Source organism: Balaenoptera physalus (genome assembly GCF_965194825.1).
Source record: "Balaenoptera physalus genome assembly, chromosome: 5".
Classification (NCBI taxonomy): domain Eukaryota; kingdom Metazoa; phylum Chordata; class Mammalia; order Artiodactyla; family Balaenopteridae; genus Balaenoptera; species Balaenoptera physalus.
In genome coordinates, this window is record NC_138884.1 from 47,191,887 (window position 1) to 47,210,468 (window position 18,582).

At 33.9% G+C, this 18,582-nt stretch overlaps 1 protein-coding gene across 38 annotated transcripts in view; it reads right to left on the reverse strand.

Annotated features, from left to right (window-relative positions):
* SEC31A (SEC31 homolog A, COPII coat complex component) overlaps positions 1 to 18,582 on the reverse strand; it is a 73,736-nt gene that overhangs the window by 30,746 nt on the left and 24,408 nt on the right. For 28 of the 38 annotated variants that reach the window (XM_082463610.1, XM_082463620.1, XM_082463622.1 and 25 more), the window contains 11 exons: positions 17,673 to 17,768; positions 16,262 to 16,402; positions 14,782 to 14,924; positions 11,040 to 11,139; positions 8,555 to 8,716; positions 8,202 to 8,354; positions 6,006 to 6,242; positions 5,032 to 5,106; positions 3,562 to 3,600; positions 2,987 to 3,064; positions 291 to 366 (listed from right to left, as the gene is read on the reverse strand). In XM_082463610.1, the coding sequence (XP_082319736.1) occupies positions 291 to 366; positions 2,987 to 3,064; positions 3,562 to 3,600; positions 5,032 to 5,106; positions 6,006 to 6,242; positions 8,202 to 8,354; positions 8,555 to 8,716; positions 11,040 to 11,139; positions 14,782 to 14,924; positions 16,262 to 16,402; positions 17,673 to 17,768 (1,300 nt within the window). The remainder of the gene's footprint in view (positions 1 to 290; positions 367 to 2,986; positions 3,065 to 3,561; positions 3,601 to 5,031; positions 5,107 to 6,005; positions 6,243 to 8,201; positions 8,355 to 8,554; positions 8,717 to 11,039; positions 11,140 to 14,781; positions 14,925 to 16,261; positions 16,403 to 17,672; positions 17,769 to 18,582) is intronic. The other 10 variants (XM_082463592.1, XM_082463603.1, XM_082463596.1 and 7 more) reach the window with 1 other exon arrangement.

The window sequence follows — 18,582 nt, forward strand, 5'->3', positions numbered from 1 at the left end:
AACTGTTGATATCTATGGAAATATACTGAGATACATATAAGTAAAATCAGGTAAAATAACATATCTTCCAGATTGCCTAAAATGTAATAATAAAGATCATTTACAGTTTCTATCACATAGGTTTCAGATCATACCATCATTTTTAAGGTAGTGATTACATGTACTAAATGATAACTGAGTTCTTTTCAACCCTCTACCACCTGTGACAAAATGTTTCTAACTTAAACTCAGGGACTATTTGCTTTCAAATGGTTAAAAAAAATTAGAAATCAAAACCAACAGAGTCTTACCCCCACTGATGGAGATGTTAAATGTTCCTCCAGCTGATGGTAGAAATTCAGATTCTTGCTTTTCCTCTTTAATGCGCTAAGGAGATGAAAACGGCAGCAATTTAGCCAGATGAAACTGGAATAATTTACCAGCAAAACAAAATTTAAATATGATTATTCATTGACTAGATGACATGCCAAGTTATTCCAGAAAATTTCTCAGATCCAGGTTTAAACTAAGATCTATGACTTCCTTAAGTATTAACTCTCATTATACAATCATAAATAAAATCCAAAGTCCTCAGAAATAATGTTAAACAAACTTAAGTGTACATATCCATATTGGGAGCTCAGAAGATACTGAAGCTGAAGAATTTTTGTTTTCTTGGATACCTCAACTAACAGTAGCTTGAAACACAAAAAATGTTTTATTTATTTATTTTAAAATATTTATTTATTTATTTGGCTGCACCAGGTCTTAGTTGAGGCTCACAGGATCTTCGCTACCGTGTGTGGGATCTTTAGTTGAGGCATGCAAACTCTTAGTTGCAGCATGTGGGATCTAGTTCCCTGACCAGGGATTGAACCGAGGCCCCCTGCAATGGGAGCGCAGGGTCTTAGCCACTGGACCACCAGGGAAGTCCCACAAAATGTTTTAAATTATACTATATTTAGATCTATTTTTTTTTTTTACATTTTTCTAATTTAGATCTTAAAACAACCTTGCGTCAACACATCTAAAAATTCTGTCTAATAGGTATAGTTTTAAGAGTCTTTCGGTTTTAACTGACTCAGTCGTGAAAAAAGAAAACCACCTGGCGTCCTTATATAAATGCAATATAAATAGATTATTTATAAATATACTGAAATTCAACTAGAGATTTTGTGTTCTCTTAAATTAGTCATACCTGGAACAGCAGGTTGGTCTGGTAAAAATATATACAGTTCTGTTATAAATTTCTGAAACTACTTGTAAGACTGAGTAAAAATAAATTCAGTATTTTCTTTCTTTAGAAGAAAAGAGATATAATGGAGGCATACTGCTGGCAAATACTTTAAATGTTTTCTCTTCTATGCATAAAAATTCAAAAGAAGACAAAAAATAAAATGTATCAGAGATTATAGAGAAATTCAAAGAAAAAAACGTATCTGTCTTACATGAGATAAAATATCTATCTTCTGTGCTCGTGTTACCTACACATCTGAATGTTAGTGCCTAGAATTCAAAGTCAGGAGCATTTTTGAATCGGATAATTTTAGTGTAGAGCACGGCACAGCATCATCTGTAAATAAGACTTAATTAGTTAATACTATTACAGGAGAATAACTATAACCTTAATTCTCTCTCCAACAAAAGAGAAGCATTTTAGAATTTAAAAACTGAAATTAAAAAATTGTAAAACTTGTTATTCATACTGAGGAATAAATCAGATACTGATCTGATTATATTCACTAACAAACTTACCAAAAAAATCTTTTAACAATTTTTCAAATTTGCTTTCAAAAAGCAACTAATAAACTTTTATATATGGACTTCTGAAATATACATAAAGTGAAAAAATGCACAACTTATTATGTGCTGGGTATCTTTAGTGTGTAAGCTACTATGTTTTATTTTACATAATAATAGCATCATCAAGATAAAAGGGAAAATATTACCACCTTAAACAATATTTTTTCAAATATTCTGAAAGCACACATTGATGACTACTGTCTTGTTAAATATATATTTACCTATTAATTCACGAGGGTATTTACAAATGGCCCTCTCTTTGATAATACACAGTTAGTCCAGATGTATATAAATGAAAGTACGTTTCTTTAATGTATTCTACAATTCTATGTATTCCCAAAATTAGTTCAAATTTTCAGCAAGATTTTACCCATATCCTGTATTCCTGAGTTAAATAAGTGCTAGAAGATCCACTTCTAAGGAAAGTATTTTTAATAATCATCTTGTAATAGTCTGTTTACTGAGGAATTATAACTTAGTAAAAGGTTGTAAGAAACTTTATATAATCAGAATATCCCCATATCACAAAGACCAATGAAAAAGTCAAATATGAGATGAGAAACAAGAACTTGTTGATTAATTTTCTAAGATGAAATATAATTAGAAAGCAAGAAAAGTAAATTATAGAATTACTTATTAGTGGTTTAAAAAACCCCAGAAAATTAAAAGGAAAAAAATTAATGATACAACTCTGTGTTCAAGGACTCTTTTTACCTAGTTATAAAAATTGTCACTACAACTCAGGATGCATTTATAGTGAATCAGGACGATCAGATTATTTAGGGAAATATTCTTTACTTGGACTCAAAGTTCAAGATTAATTCAGAAGCTTATGCCACTGATAGTGAGTTGTAGGTATTAATGTGTCAAGAAAAAACATTAACTTTACATGCAATGCAATGTGGATTTCTGAAAAAAGTATCTTTTCAATTTGGCATCCTGCTATGCATCTGACCAAACTAAGTCAATCTCACATCAGCTGTTAATTTTAAACCGTATAATCCAGAAGCTAGGTCAGAGAACTAAAAATTTTAGAGATGATACTTCCATCAAATTAGTAAACAGACTTCTACCTTAAACATCTCTAAGAAAACTCCAGCTTTATTTTGGAACAAGTAGTCAAGAAAATTTTCCATATTTCAATGTGAGATGAACAAATATCACATATTTTCCCAATGTACTTAAAAATGAGAAAAATAAGTACCTCTCCCAAGAGCTGCTCTTCAGCAGCAGGGCTCTCCTCCCCATCACTCTGTGCTACTTGGTCAGAGTCTTTAAGGGCCTTTGGTACACAAAACAATGACAGAGGAAATTGAAGAATGTAGCATTAAAAGGTTATTAGTGAACAAGGAAGACAAAAGACCCAACCAACAACATTCAGAGCTAGTTTAATCATAAGACGCAACACTAAGTAAATTTATCTGAGGAACATCATTAGAGGAAAAGCAGAGAGCCATTACTGCTAAGACCTAACACTTCTTTCCTGCCAAACGTCCCTCAGAAACAAAGAGCTTAACCTTAAGTATCTGAGCAGTCACTGATTTCATTTTACCTCTGTTGTGAAATTCAAACATAGGAATTTCTACTAGCTATAACTAGCTCTACTAGCTATAACTTATGCTATTTTAAAATGAGAATTATTCATGTATTAAAATGCCTACAATAAGCATTTGTTTTTAAACTGTAAAGCAATAAAACAAATTTCCTAAATTATATTTTCTTCTTTATGACCTAAACCAAAATTTTAGAAGGTAGCTATTTTTAAAGGCATTCTCTTACCACATCAGGTCCATCCACTTTGTTCAAGGCCGAAGCAATCTGAAATAAAGGCAACAACTCAGCTACCAAATGGAATTCTATTTCAAGGCATATAGCAAATGTTCACCTCTTACTCCATTCTCATTGGCAAAAATCCAAAATCAGGGGTAGCATGTTTAAGAAAAGAATAAAATTTTTGCAGAACTGATTCTCAATGGTGCTAGTTTCAGTTACATGGGTCTATTTTATTGCTCACACGTCATCTTACTCTGCTATTCAAATTGTAAAACTAACCTCAAAACAAGCATGTTTTCTTCTACTTTGTTTTAAATAAAATAACTATAATTTAAAAAAATATTTCTTCAGAGACTCACTATGGAAAGAACTGCTACTAGAAGTATTTTGACAATCAAATTTTATTTCCTCATTTTTTGCTACCAGGTGTGCAGTAAAACTTTCATATTAATCTCTTGCAAACCAAGTTATAGCATCAAGAAGTTTAGACTAATAATAAAGTTAAGTATAAAAAATCTAAAGGAGTGAGCAAAGACACACGACCAGTAAGCAGCGGAGCTGTGATGTGAGCCCAGGTCTATCTGACATCAAAGGGACACTAATCTTCAATGTGCTCGGCACTGACTGCCCACAGTGCACAGTATCCAACCTGTTCCGCATATGCGATAACTCTGCAATGCTATAAAAAACTTCAGTCATTTTCAAAGAATGACAAAGGGTTAATACAAATTATACAAAGAATCCTAAATATATCCTTCAAGGTTTCCAAAGTCAGAGTGTTTTAATTGCTGTTTACGTCAACACTGTGGAATAATTATTAAGCCCCTCTGAGAAGAAAACTATAAAACTGGAATATAACCTCCTTTTTTAAAAAGTAATCTTTTTTTTTTTTTTACATTAAAATGTTAAGCAAATCACTTGGGCTTTTTGTTTATTCAGGTTTAGTACAATAAAACACCCTTGTTCCAAAATATTTACTAGTTACTTGTGAGCTGGACCAACTTAATAAACAGTTTGGGAATTGTGGGCTGAAGGCATAAACAGCTGGGGTGCAAAACAGTACCCTCTTTTTCATCACTTAAGCTGTAGTGAATGCAGGGTGATCTCTTAACAGTTTCCCTCTCTCTCTCCTCCAGGGCCGCTGGCTACACCTCCTCTTAAAAAACTAAATGTCATTCCCAGTGTTTGAGGTTCAAAGCCTCTTTTCTTTCAAGGCCCAATTCTCCCTGACACAGCTCTTTAAATCGAGTTTGAATTAAAGGTGGTTCTAGCAGCTTCTAAATTCAGGTACAATGAGGAGTTTCACCTTTAACAACATGTATGCAAAACTTTAGCAACCAAGCATAAATTCTTATTAAATGTTTACTGAATGATCTGAAACAATCTGTGTAGAACTTTTTAAAAAATAAAAACACCTATGCTACATAAAAATTTTATTTGTGTAAGCACAGCCTTTAAACTTTTCCAAAAGTTTACCTTCTTTCCTAGGTCTTCTTTTCTATATCCTAGAAGTTCAAGGTATTTTCCACGAGAATCATCCTCAAAGTTTACCTTTAAAAAAAGACATATTCTTGAAACAAAGAATTGCATTTAAAGGCCTAATTTTTAATTAACTGCTCAAATTCCAAGCAGAATTATTAAAATTACCTAAAGTTTACTGTATTGACCAGAAGGTTGTTTGTAAGAGAATCCAAAGAAGTTTTTTTAAAACAGTTATTTTTTAAAATAGTAAGCCTACTAGTAATTAATTACCCAGGTTGAATAAAACTTACTTTTAAATTAATTTTTGTAAAAACAAAGTCATGTTCAAAGGTTACATGAATGCAAAACTCACATTATGTGAAACATGGGATGTCCTAAAACTCTTTCTTAAAACTAATACTCACAAAATATAAAAATAAATTTAACCTTATTGCATTCAAGATTTCTTTTCTTTGGAAAACTCAGAATTGAGAAATAGATATTCCCGTGGAGACAAAATGACAAACCAGAAAATTCTATTTATTATTCTACTGTCGTAAATGCAACTCAGTAAAAGGAATGAGAAATGCCTCCAACCTCTCTCCCCTATACCTATTCCCTCTTTCCCCATTTTCCTTAATTGGACCTACTACAAAAATTAAATATTCTGTGTTTTTATTATACTAAGCTCTATGTTCTAATTTTAAAATAGGTCTGCTGAATGTTATGTCTCGCTCACTTAAAAAATGCTATTATATTATTTTTTACTTATTAAAAAAGTATTTCATATTAGGCTTTTCAAAGCAGAGAAGGAAGAACTCTTGACATAAAGTGTCAGGTCATGTACTCTCCATATGGTTTAATTTCATCAGGAGATCCCCAAATCACATTCTCTCGATTGTTTCTTCAACAGGAAGACAGATTTAGAATATGATGGAAACAGCTGAATTTGCAGATAATGAAATGAAATTGCTTAACAACAACTTTACCTTCAAAAAGGACCACACATTTTTTTCAAACTCAGTCTGAGACGCATCAATCTTCTTCTGACAATAACTGACAAATCCTTGTGACTGCACGACCTGCTGAAGTTGGTCTGACCGGCTAAGGAACTCCTCTTCTGTTACGACCTGACTGATGCAGACGTGGTGTTGCTGCAGCTGCTGCTCAGCTCCCTGCTGAGGCTGTGTTCTGACATTCACAAAGGTAACCAGTTTGCCTCCAAACTAGAACAGAACAAGTAAACAAAATCAGTTCCAACGACAAGGATGTGGCCCTCAAACGTACTGACTGTAAACAGGCTAAAGGAAAAGAACTCTGGCCTAAATACATCTCGCTCTGGATGCAATTTGGTGATACACTCCCCTACTCCACAATCTGACCCCAGCCTTCAATTATTATTCCTCTTCACACCACCCACCTTCTACATAAAAGGCCCCAGTTGCTGTGCCCCACAATTTCTCACCTACCTGCTTTTGCTAACTCCCACATACTAAATGCTACTCCTCTTCAAAGCCTGGGCAAATGTCACCTCTGCCATCCCAGATGCCCTCAGTGTATTATATATCTCTCTCTCTTTTGATTCAACTATTAGCTGTACGTATTTGCCTCCCTTTCTACTCTAGGCTCTAAGTTTTAAAAGGTGGTGGATTATGCCGCTACAAAATACGCCATTTGACGTAAGGATTATTTTGAGTTGAAGAATACTGAAAAACAACAGGAGCAAGAAAGGCACCCTGACCTCCTCTTTTCTTTCTGAAAGCAGGAGATGAAACTCACATGTTGAGAGCTGCTCTCCCTACACCAGGAGGAAAGATACATTCTTATCACCAGATATGGGAGTCCAGGATGGGAGAACTCTATACAAACAGACCTTGTTAAATAAAAATTATCTCCATCAGTCTCTACATATTTTAGTTACTGTTCCACAACTGCCGTTCTTTGTTCAACCTAGCATATAAGCACTTAGGTTTTGCCACTCATTCGGATCTTCATTTCTCTATGGGGGGGCTCCCATGTACACGTTTGCTGTCATTCTCCTATTAAGCAGGCTCAGAACTCTTCCTTTGGCCTCTCAAATTCATTCCTCAGGTCTAGGTATTGATCTCTTCTGAAATCTCTTGGATTTATTTCTTCCTTTTACATTGCTATTTTTCTGCCTAATTCTTTTTGCACTGAATTGCTGTATGACTGCACATCTACTCTTGTCTTTTCCCCTTCCAAACCATACTACATACTTTCATCTTCCTAAATAATAGACCTTTGATTACGTCACTTTTGGATTTAATTAATCTCTCATCCTTCTTGTCTGGTCTTCTCCACTATCTGCTTTCCTGCCTTTGAATCTTTGCTTTTATCACTTTCCACTTTACTTACTGAATCCTAACCATCCATCTAGTTAGTTCCTTCCTTCCCTAAGTAATTAAAACATTTATTGTTATAAAATTATGTATGGACAAGGTTTAAAAGAAAAACCAAACTGTACAGAAAAGCCTCCCCGCCCCCCAATATAAGCTACTTGAGGACAGAGACTCTATCTAGTTCACAGGTATGTTTCCAGTGCCTAAAGTGGTACCTGACAAACAGAGGATGTTCACTATATATTTATCTTTGGAATGAAAAGTGCATGTCCACTCACTAATACTGAAGTATTATAAAGTATTATTATAAAATAACACTCCTTTCTTCCCCACGTGAGTCTGGAACCAAGTACAAGAGATGGAGAATCAAAACATCAGCTTTAGTGCTGTCATAAGTGCTGCTAGGTTGGAGGCTATAGTTTAGATGTGCAACCATAGTGGACCTTGTAACAAATTAGAATGTAGACCCTCTCAAAAAGAAAAGAAGGAATGAAGGAAGGAGAGATAGAGAAGGAAGACAAGTTTAATAAAGTGGGGTAGGGAGAATGGTGCAAAGGTTGCACAACAAGGTGAATGTACTCAATACTGCTGAACTGTAAGTTTTAAAATGGTTAAAATTGTAAATTTTGTTATGTATATTTTATTACAATTTAAAAGAAAAAAGAAAAAAAAGGAGTAGGTTTCACTTTTCCCGAGAAACCTTTTTGAGTGATGAAAACTCACAAACATATCTCAAACTCAGCCCTCTTCCATCTGAGTGATCCTATAGTAACACTTTACTGTAAGTCCTTTGTGTTTATGGACCATAAAAGCAAATCCACCTACTGAAAAGGAAGCCCCAACAGGTCTTCGGACCCACTTGGGTGGCTTCTTCAGAGGCAACACTATACGATGCTGAGCAGTCTGCTGAGGAATTTGTAACGGGGGAAGGGGCTGTCCTGTGCCAAACGGATCAAGATTCCCAAAAGATGATGAAAGCTAAAAAATAAAATAAAGTGAGATTTTTTAAACTTATGCAAGGCTATATTACATGTTTTCAAGTCATATCCAAGAAATTTTTTATCACAATTATCCAATTAATCAGTATCATTGATCAGTATAGTTATTTTCAAAATAATTACACAGTAAGATGATTTTTTTCAGGTGTTGTAATAAAAAACCTTAACACTTCTTATTACCTTGTCAACTTGTTTCTGCCTTAAACCGTCTATACTCCCTCCCATGATAGAATAAACACTAATACGCCCATCGAAGGAAGCAGCTGATAAGACAGCAGGATTTCTGGGACACCACTGAATATCAAAGCACCACTGTGTGTTGGTGGGAAGTTCATATAACACCTAGACCGCAAAAAAAAAAAAAAAAGTCAGAAAAAAGTATAGCCACTTTATAGCCAAAACACCTGAATTAATATGATCAACAAGTACAACTTTATTAAACATTTACTTTTAGAAAGTATCCAGCCAGGAAAAACAACAATTGTAAAAATTTCTTGAAAGTACAAGAAAAGTTCCTTATGATAAAAAAAAAAAAGGAGTGCTGCTCAAAATTTTGACCAGATTTGGAATAAGTACATCTTAAAAAATGAGGTTTTCCTGTTTTTATTGAAATGGTAGTAGAGGATGCACCCGAAAGACCAGAATACTCTATTAGAGTCAACTTGCTGAACTCTAAAAGATCAATGGGGTCCTAGCCAACCGACTTTGCCTGCCAAGATCCAAAGAACCACGTTTAGATTATCTGAAGATCAAATTTCAAAAAAAATTCTTGAGAAGGAAGAATTCACCGAGAAGTTTGGCTTCTTGTCAAGGGAGAAAACATGTACACATCATTCTTATTACTGCAGAATCAAAAGAGAATTTGGCATTATCAGTTTTCTTTAAAAGGAAAAGAATACAGATAAACTATTAAAAATGGCTGATATAAATAATGTAATAATTGTTTACTAACTTTACAATGTAATAATGTAATAATTGTTGCTAACTCAGTGTGATGGTAACTGATGTTCTTAGGAGCACAGGTTTTATGGCTTTAAGAAATAAATCAAATTTGCTTAACTTTGGCTTCCTTGACATTTAAAATAATGTTTTATTTTAGAAGAAAACAAAATTAAGTGAAAAGGCATTTAGCCTGCTCCTCTTTGATGCTTAAACTAATTTATAAGACTATTAGCTTCTTGATATCTGAATCACTTGTCTATTCCTAATTTGCATTTGAATAAGAATCTACTACAATTTTTAGTTGCAGCATACACTAAAAGTTTATTCCTTCAAAGTCCAAGCACACACAACAAAGCATATGCAAAAAATCATTTTATCAAATAACATAGTTGAAAAAGAACAGTAATTTCCATGAATTTTGAACTCACTTGGGAAAGCAGTGTAAAATGAAACACTTTTATTATTTGGTCTACAAATCTTATGAAGCAAAAATTATTATTTTTTCTCCTGTCTCCTCTAACATTAATGTTTCTATATTCTTACAGACATCACTGCATCTGAAAACTTTAAACCACAAATCAAATAACAAAAGTGCTTGCTTTAATTTTAATGTTACAGATTAAAACCTATCGAAGAGGGCTTCCCTGGTGGCGCAGTGGTTAAGAATCCGCCTGCCAATGCAGGAGACACGGGTTCCAGCCCTGGTCCGGGAAGATCCCACATAGCGCGGAGCAACTAAGCCTGTGCGCCACAACTACTGAGCCTGCGGTCTAGAGCCCGCGAGCCACAACCACTGAGCCCACGCGCCTAGAGCCCGTGCTCTGCAACAAGAGAAGCCACAGCAATGAGAAGCCCGCACACCGCATCGAAGAGTAGCCCCGCTCGCCACAACTAGAGAAAAGCCTGCGTGCAGCAACAAAGACCCAATGCAGCCAAAAATAAATAAATACATAAATTAATTAATTAAAAACAAAAAAAAACCCATCGAAGATACTTATTTTTACTAGCATACCATCAGGGCAACTAGGAAGGCACTTGCAATAAAAGTTTAAAAGCTGTAATTAGAAGTCTCTTGCCCACTAGCGAAAGAGAGGGAAACCATTCAACTACTAAGAAGAAGAAAAATAATAGGTAAAAGAGATTTTTAGCCCACAACCCAAAGCAAATGAAATTATATTTATATAATATTTATATTTAATAAGGTAAAATTCCCCATCTAAGTTTCCGTGGGTAGAACATATGAGAAATATTTTATTATAAAGTATTATATTCTTGCTGTACAGTTCAGAAGAGAGATTAAAAACCTACGTCCACTGATTTCCAAAAATCAAGGAGGAGCTTCAGGAAAGGTAAAGCAAGAAAAAGACCCAAACCTTGAACACTCCTACTTTGAGGACACTTATTTCCAGAAAACACATTAAATAAATCAAACCAAGTATTTCTGAGTCTAGTTAAACACCTTTGATTGGAAATGGCCGGTGGGGGGTGATTACTAGGTTCAAAGACACTATTTCAATAACTGATATTCCCAGATGAAACAGCTGAGCTTAGATAATGCTCATAATAAAATCTCTGCTAGAGTTACATTTCACATACACCTCCGTCTACTTTCATGTTCTTAATTTTAATCATGTACTAAAGAATTCATATGGAAATTTTCTTATTCAACCAGAGATAAAATATTATAATAGCTGTAAGTTAGAGAAACATTTCCTCCCCATACCTCTCCTGTGTTTGGGTTGGAACAGAGAATCTTAGCATCTTTTCCACAGCTCAGCAACAATTCAGGATCTGCCATGCTCCAAGCAATTGCCAAAATCCCCCTATAAGAAACACAAAGAGATGAAGAAATTTTTAATCTTGAGAAAACCAAATTATTTCTCTCTAGGTTTTGGAGACACACACTGCTAAGAGAAGTATAATTTCATATAATCTTTCTGGAAAGCAACTTAGCAATGTGTATGCTCTTTGATCATTACAAAGATACTCAATACAGTATGCAGTGTATGACACCAAAAATTGAAAACAAATGCGCAACAACATGGACAGCGTAATAATAAATTGCAGATCATCCTTTGAGGAGAAAATATGTAGTTAAAAATTATGCTGTAGAAATCTGTTTCTTATTATTATACACTGTTCACCAATGAAAAAAGGTTAACTCTGTACATAAATTTGTATAAAACATATAATTACATTAAATACTTGCATAAATGGGGTTATGTATATATAAGGATATGTACAATAAAAGTTTTACCTATGGATGGGTAGGAAATCTATTTCATGTTTTCTACTCTTTGCTTACTAACTTTCTACTTTCCGTTACTGAAGTAGTTCTCCTATTACATGAGTTTTTTTAAACTAAAAGGAAGCATTTTAAATTTGTCTCACAAAGAAATATTATAGATCTAAATACTAAAGATTTGATTTTATAATTCTTTTTGTGTTTTAATATCCTTTGGATTTTTTATACTAAGTATAAGCAAAGTAGTATTTTCAGTAGATATTTTGAAAATTCAGATTAGCATCCCCTGTAAAAATAAAAAACCCCTCTATCCCACCATCCAGAAAAAAGTGCTATATAATAGTTTGTTTTTTCTACATTCATGCCTCTGCTGTTTAGAGATGAAAGAAGGAAAGTTAACATTACCAGACCATGAAGAAAAATACTAGAAACTACAATTTACATACTGGATACTAGAAAAGGGTAGAAATACAGCTAGTAGATAACAGGGACTAGAAAAACACTAGAAACTAGAATTACGTTTGTGTATTTCTTAAAACAAAAACATACAAATTAATAATCTTAAATTCTCCTGAAAACATTACAGTAATTCTAAGATACAGTTTGTTTTTCAATTTCTAAAATACAGATAAACTTTATCATCAAAGTATATATTGTTTTTCTTTTCCCCAAAAGTTGTTTTTAATTTGATGATATTTCTTACAATCTAAGTCCTCTCAGAATCAGGAAAATATGCTATAGGAAAAGGACCCAAATTATTTAAGAATGCCTTTTGTTTCCAACATTTTATTTTTTAAGCATTAAAATCTTTGTAAAAATTATAAGGATAGTGTGATATACACCCTTATACTCCTCACCTAGATTGACTGATTTGGCCACATGTACTTTATGTCTTTCTCTTTCTCTCTCTACGTATATATATTGACCATTTGAGAGTTAAATGCAGCTATTATGACATGTCACTTCTACACTTATCCCCGGGGATAAGAACATTCTCCTATATAATCACAATACAATTACATACTGAAAATATTTATCATTTATATGCAATTTTCAACTTTGCCCAATTGTAGCAATAATGAACTTTTATTGTCTCTGCTCTTTAGAATCTAATCATGCATGTCAAAAATTTCAAGGTATGTCAAGAATGCCTTTTAAAGAAATCAATATCATATTTAATATCACACGTTAAGGAACATTTAGGTTCTTACTAAGTATTAAAAAAAATCACTGAATTGTAGAACTGGAGGGGACCTTAAAGATCATATTATAATCATAATATACTCCAACTCTTGCATTTACTAGAGGGAGAAAATTGAGAACTAGTGAGGTTGATTTGCTCCTGGCACCCAGTATGGTATTCTGTCTTGTTAAATTATGACCACTCTTAAAATTGGCAGCAGAATGTAATGTTAAGACCATAGATACTAGGATCAGGAAGTTTGGGTTGGAAGTCAGCACTTGACTAGTTTTGAGACCTAAGCCAAGCTTATCAGTCTTGCCAAGCTTCAATTTCCAATGTGTAAAATGGGATAATAGTATTTACACCATAGGTTTGTTATGAGCCTAAATCAAGCTAACATTTGCGAGTTTGGGATTAACATATACACACTGCTATATTTAAAACAGATACCCAACAAGGACCTACTGTATAGCACAGGGAACTCTGCTCAATACTCTGTAATAAAAGGGCAGGGATTTTTGTCTGTTATATTACTGAATCCTAGCACAGTGCTTGGTACAGAGTACGTGTTCAATAAGCAAGTGTTGAATGAATAAATAAAACCTTACCCAACGTGAGAAAAATATTAAAACGTCTCAGAATCATCCCTTCTTTACTAAAAAGCTTATTGAAGCATAATATCTAAACAGGATTACATTCTGACCAGACTCTTTTCTCCTTTATAAGAAGCTCAAGGAGAGGTCACAAACCTTAAGACTTCTCAAAGTGTGTAATTCCACTATATGGGGGGGGGGCGGGGGGGGGGAAGTGATTTAAAGTTTTAGTTTGCATATCCCTAAATAGGAAGGAAGAAAAAAGCCCAAAGTACTTAAAAAGTATTATAACATTAAAAGGGATGTTTCTCGTTTAAAAACATTGAACAAATGTGCATAAACTCCCTGGGTACCTGAATATTAATGATAGGAAATGTGCTCAATTACAAACTAAATTTTCTTTTTTTTGGCCACGCCGCGAGGACTGCACGATCTTAGTTCCGCAACCAGGGATGGAACCCATGTGCCCTGCAGTGAAAGCACAGACCCCTAACCACTGGACCAGCAGCGAATTCCCACAAACTAAATTAAATGCTACTAAAACTAACACAAGACAATTCTCATACCTTTTTTAGAGCATCCACACATTTATTAAAATTAAAGGCAGAATGAACCACCTAATTTCTCAAAAATGTTTGCTTTTTAAATTAAGATAAACACTCAGAAATAAAACAAACTTTTCAATTGTTGCTTGACATTTAATGTTATGGAAGACTCTTGATAAGTATAATGAACCAAATAAAGATCAAACTGTATAATGTCATGAGTTGTCCCAAAATGTTGTGATATACTAGAATTTTGATCTATTAACTGTTACTTGAAATTAGTGGAAAATCCATTGACACATTTTCATGTTTTTGTGATATGATTTGGTTACCATTTTTTGGTATAGAAAATCAGATGACTATTGCTTAAAATAAAAATAAACCATTTACATTAACTTTTACAAGACAGAGACAAAGTAGATTCCCTAATTTAAAAAAATTATCTGGGACTTCCCTGGTGGCTCAGTGGTTAAGAATCCACCTGCCAATGCAGGGGACACAGGTTCAAGCCCTGCTCCGGGAAAGTTCCACATGCCGCGGAGCAACTAAGCCCATGCGTCACAACTACTGAGTCTGCGCTCTAGAGCCTGCAAGCCACAACTACTGAGCCCGCGTGCCACAACTACTGAAGCCCGCGCACCTAGAGCCTGTGCTCCACAACAAGAGAAGCCACCGCAATGAGAAGCCCGCGCACTGCAACAAAGAGTAGCCCCTGCTTGCCACAACTAGAGAGGAAGCCCGTGCACAGCAATGAAGACCCAATGCAGCCAAAAATAACTAACTAACTAAATAACTAAAAAAAAAAAAAAAAAAAAAAATTATCTGATAATTCGAAGTAGTAAGTAAATACATTTTTTAAAATACACAAATCAAGTTTTTTTGGAAGAGCGGCAAGATACCTGGCATGGTTTTCCAGGACACGGAGTGGAGAGGAGGCAAAGCGAAGATCCCACATCTGGATCACTGGTAACCTGTCATCCTCAGAGGCAAGGACCATCTGAGTAGCAACATCAGGATGCCACGCCAACCCAGAGCAATGCATCTGTACATAGTTAAGGCTCACATTTTATCAGTCATACTGTTTTATGAAAAGCCAAAATGAACATGAGGAATATGCCTTTGTTAAAGCAAAGAGTACCAAACATCAGCTCAGGCTTATTAAAAAAAAAATTCTTATTTATTTATTCATTATTTTAATCTATTTTTATTTATTTAAAATTTCAGTTTATTAAAAAAACCTATACAACTATTAAATTCTATTAAACACTCTTAAACAGTAGTATTAAACATAAAAAGTTTAAATGTTTTCAATTCAGCCAACCCTTTGATACACAAAATCATTCTGGGCCAGAATAATTCTATACCAAAAATGAGTTCTCCTGTCAAAATTGTAACTAGGGGAAAAGTTTTATATAAATTTAAAATTTAATACTTTCAGAAAAATTAAAATAAAGAGATAAGATTTTAATGACAAAAAAATTCACATCTTTCCTCTATTTCATCAGAAAAATCAAGATAAAGTGTCTAAAGCAACAACTACTATTTCAATTTTCACATGGGATAAATTAACATTATTATTGAGAACCACCTGGAAGTTCAGATCCTATTAAGTATTCCAAAAGATGACTGAAATGCTTATTGTACACTTTATTCCACTGGAACTTGTTTTAAAACTTTTGACTCACTGAAAAATAATACCCTGAAGAAAACATTCTTGTAAATAATGTTTTTTTGGTTATTGTTGTTGTTTTTAAATTATATATGTATTCTCTGATTTAGGCAAACTCGTTTTTTTAAAATGTCCAACTAAACAATGTAATTAAAAACAAATTAACAAGACAAGGCCTAAACTGTGTCTAAATTACTTTATAGCACATGATGACGTAATATTAATGAATCTATAAAGCTGAAAATGTAATGTGTTATACAACAGCATATTCTGTGTTAAGTGGGAGAATATCAGCTCACTTTAGCAGTGTCTAATCAGAAAAGATGAAGCCAGGAGTCTGGGAACTACAGCTTCATAGTCATAAAATCACTAGCAGGGAAAATTTTTACATTCTTGAGAAGGCTAAAGATGAATTAAAAAGTTGCTATAATGCTTTGGAACAGCTAGCAAAGCAAAACAACCAGTATATCATGGAATAACCCCCTTGATTAACCAATCTTTTTCTTCATCATTAATATATCCAGTGTGGTTTAGTAGGAATTTTATTATTTTCCCCAAAGGAAAAAACCTCTCATTCCAACATGATCGGTCCATAAAAAGACAGGATTTGACTTTATAGAAATTTGATTTGTTGCCTACTCTGACAAACTATATAGGAATAGCTACAGCAGGAATAAAACATGTTTGTCACAAATCAATCACCAACTTACCCTGTTACTATGATCACTGACTTTGATGATGGGTTCATTTTTTCTAAGATCCCACACAGTGGCCCGGCCACTGGGATTGGCTGATGCCAAAATATGCTGAACTTGTCTGTTCCATGCAATGCAGCTGATATCTTCTGGGGGCTATAAGGAATAAACTACTAAAAGCCATTTCTCAATAATAATCAAATTTAACTACAAAATCTAATTCTTTTTAAAAACTGGATTACTTAAAAATCTGATCTATTCATTCCAAAAATTTATTTTTATATTTTTAAGTTCTCAACATTATGTAATAGAGTTTAAAGCTCAGGTATATGCCAATTCAAGTATTTTACCTTGTTTATCACCAGGCATTTATTAAGCTCCTGTTACAAACCAAGCACTGTTTCTTTACTTTGCAACTGCTCCAAGGTAGATAACAGACCACAAAGTAGATGCTGGTCAATATGACAGACATCTAGGCAGAGCAAAAGTTACAACCTAGACCTAGAAAACTATCTTTAATAAATGGTAGGTCACACACTATCATTATGCTACCTTTCAGATTGCCAAAATGTTAGGGCCCGTTATAATGGCCACTCAAATTGAGTAGTCCATACCAGGGGTCCCCAACCCCCGGACCGGTACCGGTCCATGGCCTGTTAGGAACCAGGCCGCATAGCAGGAGGTGAGTGGCGGGTGAATGAGCAAAGCTTCATCTGATCTGTATTTACAGCCGCTCCCCATTGCTCACATTACCGCCTGAGCTCCACCTCCTGTCAGCATTATGGTGAGTTGTGTAATTATTTCATTATATATTACAATGTAATAATAATAGAAATAAAATGCACAATAAATATAAGGCACTTGAATCATCCCGAAACTATCCCCCCACCCCAGTCCGTGGAAAAACTGTCTTCTGTGAAACCAGTCCCTGGTGCCAAAAAGGTTGGGGACCGCTGGTCTATACAACATAAAGAAACTCAAGGAGGCAGGGGGAGGACTGTTCTTTCTCAACTTATTAGAATTACATAAGAAACAGGTTGAGTGTTTTTTTAAAAAATAAGTTTCCTCTCTAGTCTATGATTTTTATTATAAGGTTGGATATTGTTAAAATACCATATTATATAAAATACTATACTATATAAAATATTATATCTAAGAAAATTATTAAAGACTCGTCTATTTCATTTACTACCATAAGTCTAGTAGATCAAACAGTGTCTGGCAGATGGTAAGTGCTAAATAAATATTTACTGTTGAAGGACTCACTGATGCTCTAAAGAAACATATTTATTAATACTTTACTATGTTGAAGGAAAATCAGTGACATTTAAAAACTTATTTTAAACAAATATATTTTGTGTGAAAAAAACAAAGTGTAGAAAAACTGATTTTGGTTCTTTCGATTACATTGAAATCAATGTAATACCTGCGTTTTGGCTCCTGGTGTCATTGGAGTCGCAAAATTGTTTAAATCCCAAATGTAGATTTCAGATTCATTAGCACCAGAGGCCACCAGATTAGTCTGTAATAAGAAACAATTAACAACTAAATAGCACTTACAAATAATTAAGAGAACTCAGAATAATCCAATTCAGGGCTGGAAAGACCTATCTATTTTAAGGCATATAATTTTTCTAATTAAAAAAGCAAAATGCATGAATTCCTAAAAACTATGCATAACAATCTGAAATGTATATAGTTTTTTAAAGAAACATTATAAAATTCTATTAAACTAAAAAGACAATACATCTACTGACATTTTAATACAAGACAGTAAAAAGTAAATGTATGGATAAACTCTTAATCATGCAACTGTATGGGGATTACTGCTTGTGGTTTGCATCTCTGGAACGGGACCTGATTGTGGGAGACAAAAATAAGTCACCAATTATTGCTTCAGACAAATAGCCAACTCCTAAAATAATGGCATCTATCTCAGGATACCTCAAAGCCAGCCTCTGGAGCTGGACCAAGATAGGGCTAGTAAAATCTCTTGTCTCAAATCCTCACATATTTATTTATTAAAAAATTTCTTTTATTGAAGTATAGTTGACTTACTTCAATTAAAAAAATATAGTTGTTTTAGTTTCGGTGTACAGCAAAGTGACTCAGTTATACACATATATTTTCATATTCTTTTCCATTATGGTTTATTACAGGATATTGAATATAGTTCCCTGTGCCTTACTGTTTATCTATTTTATATATAGTAGTTTGTATCTGCTAATCCCAAACTCCTAATTTATCCCTCCCCTAGCCCTTTCCCCTTCGGTAACCATAAATTTGTTTTCTATGTTTGTCCTCACGTATTTACATTTCATTTATGCTCAATCTTG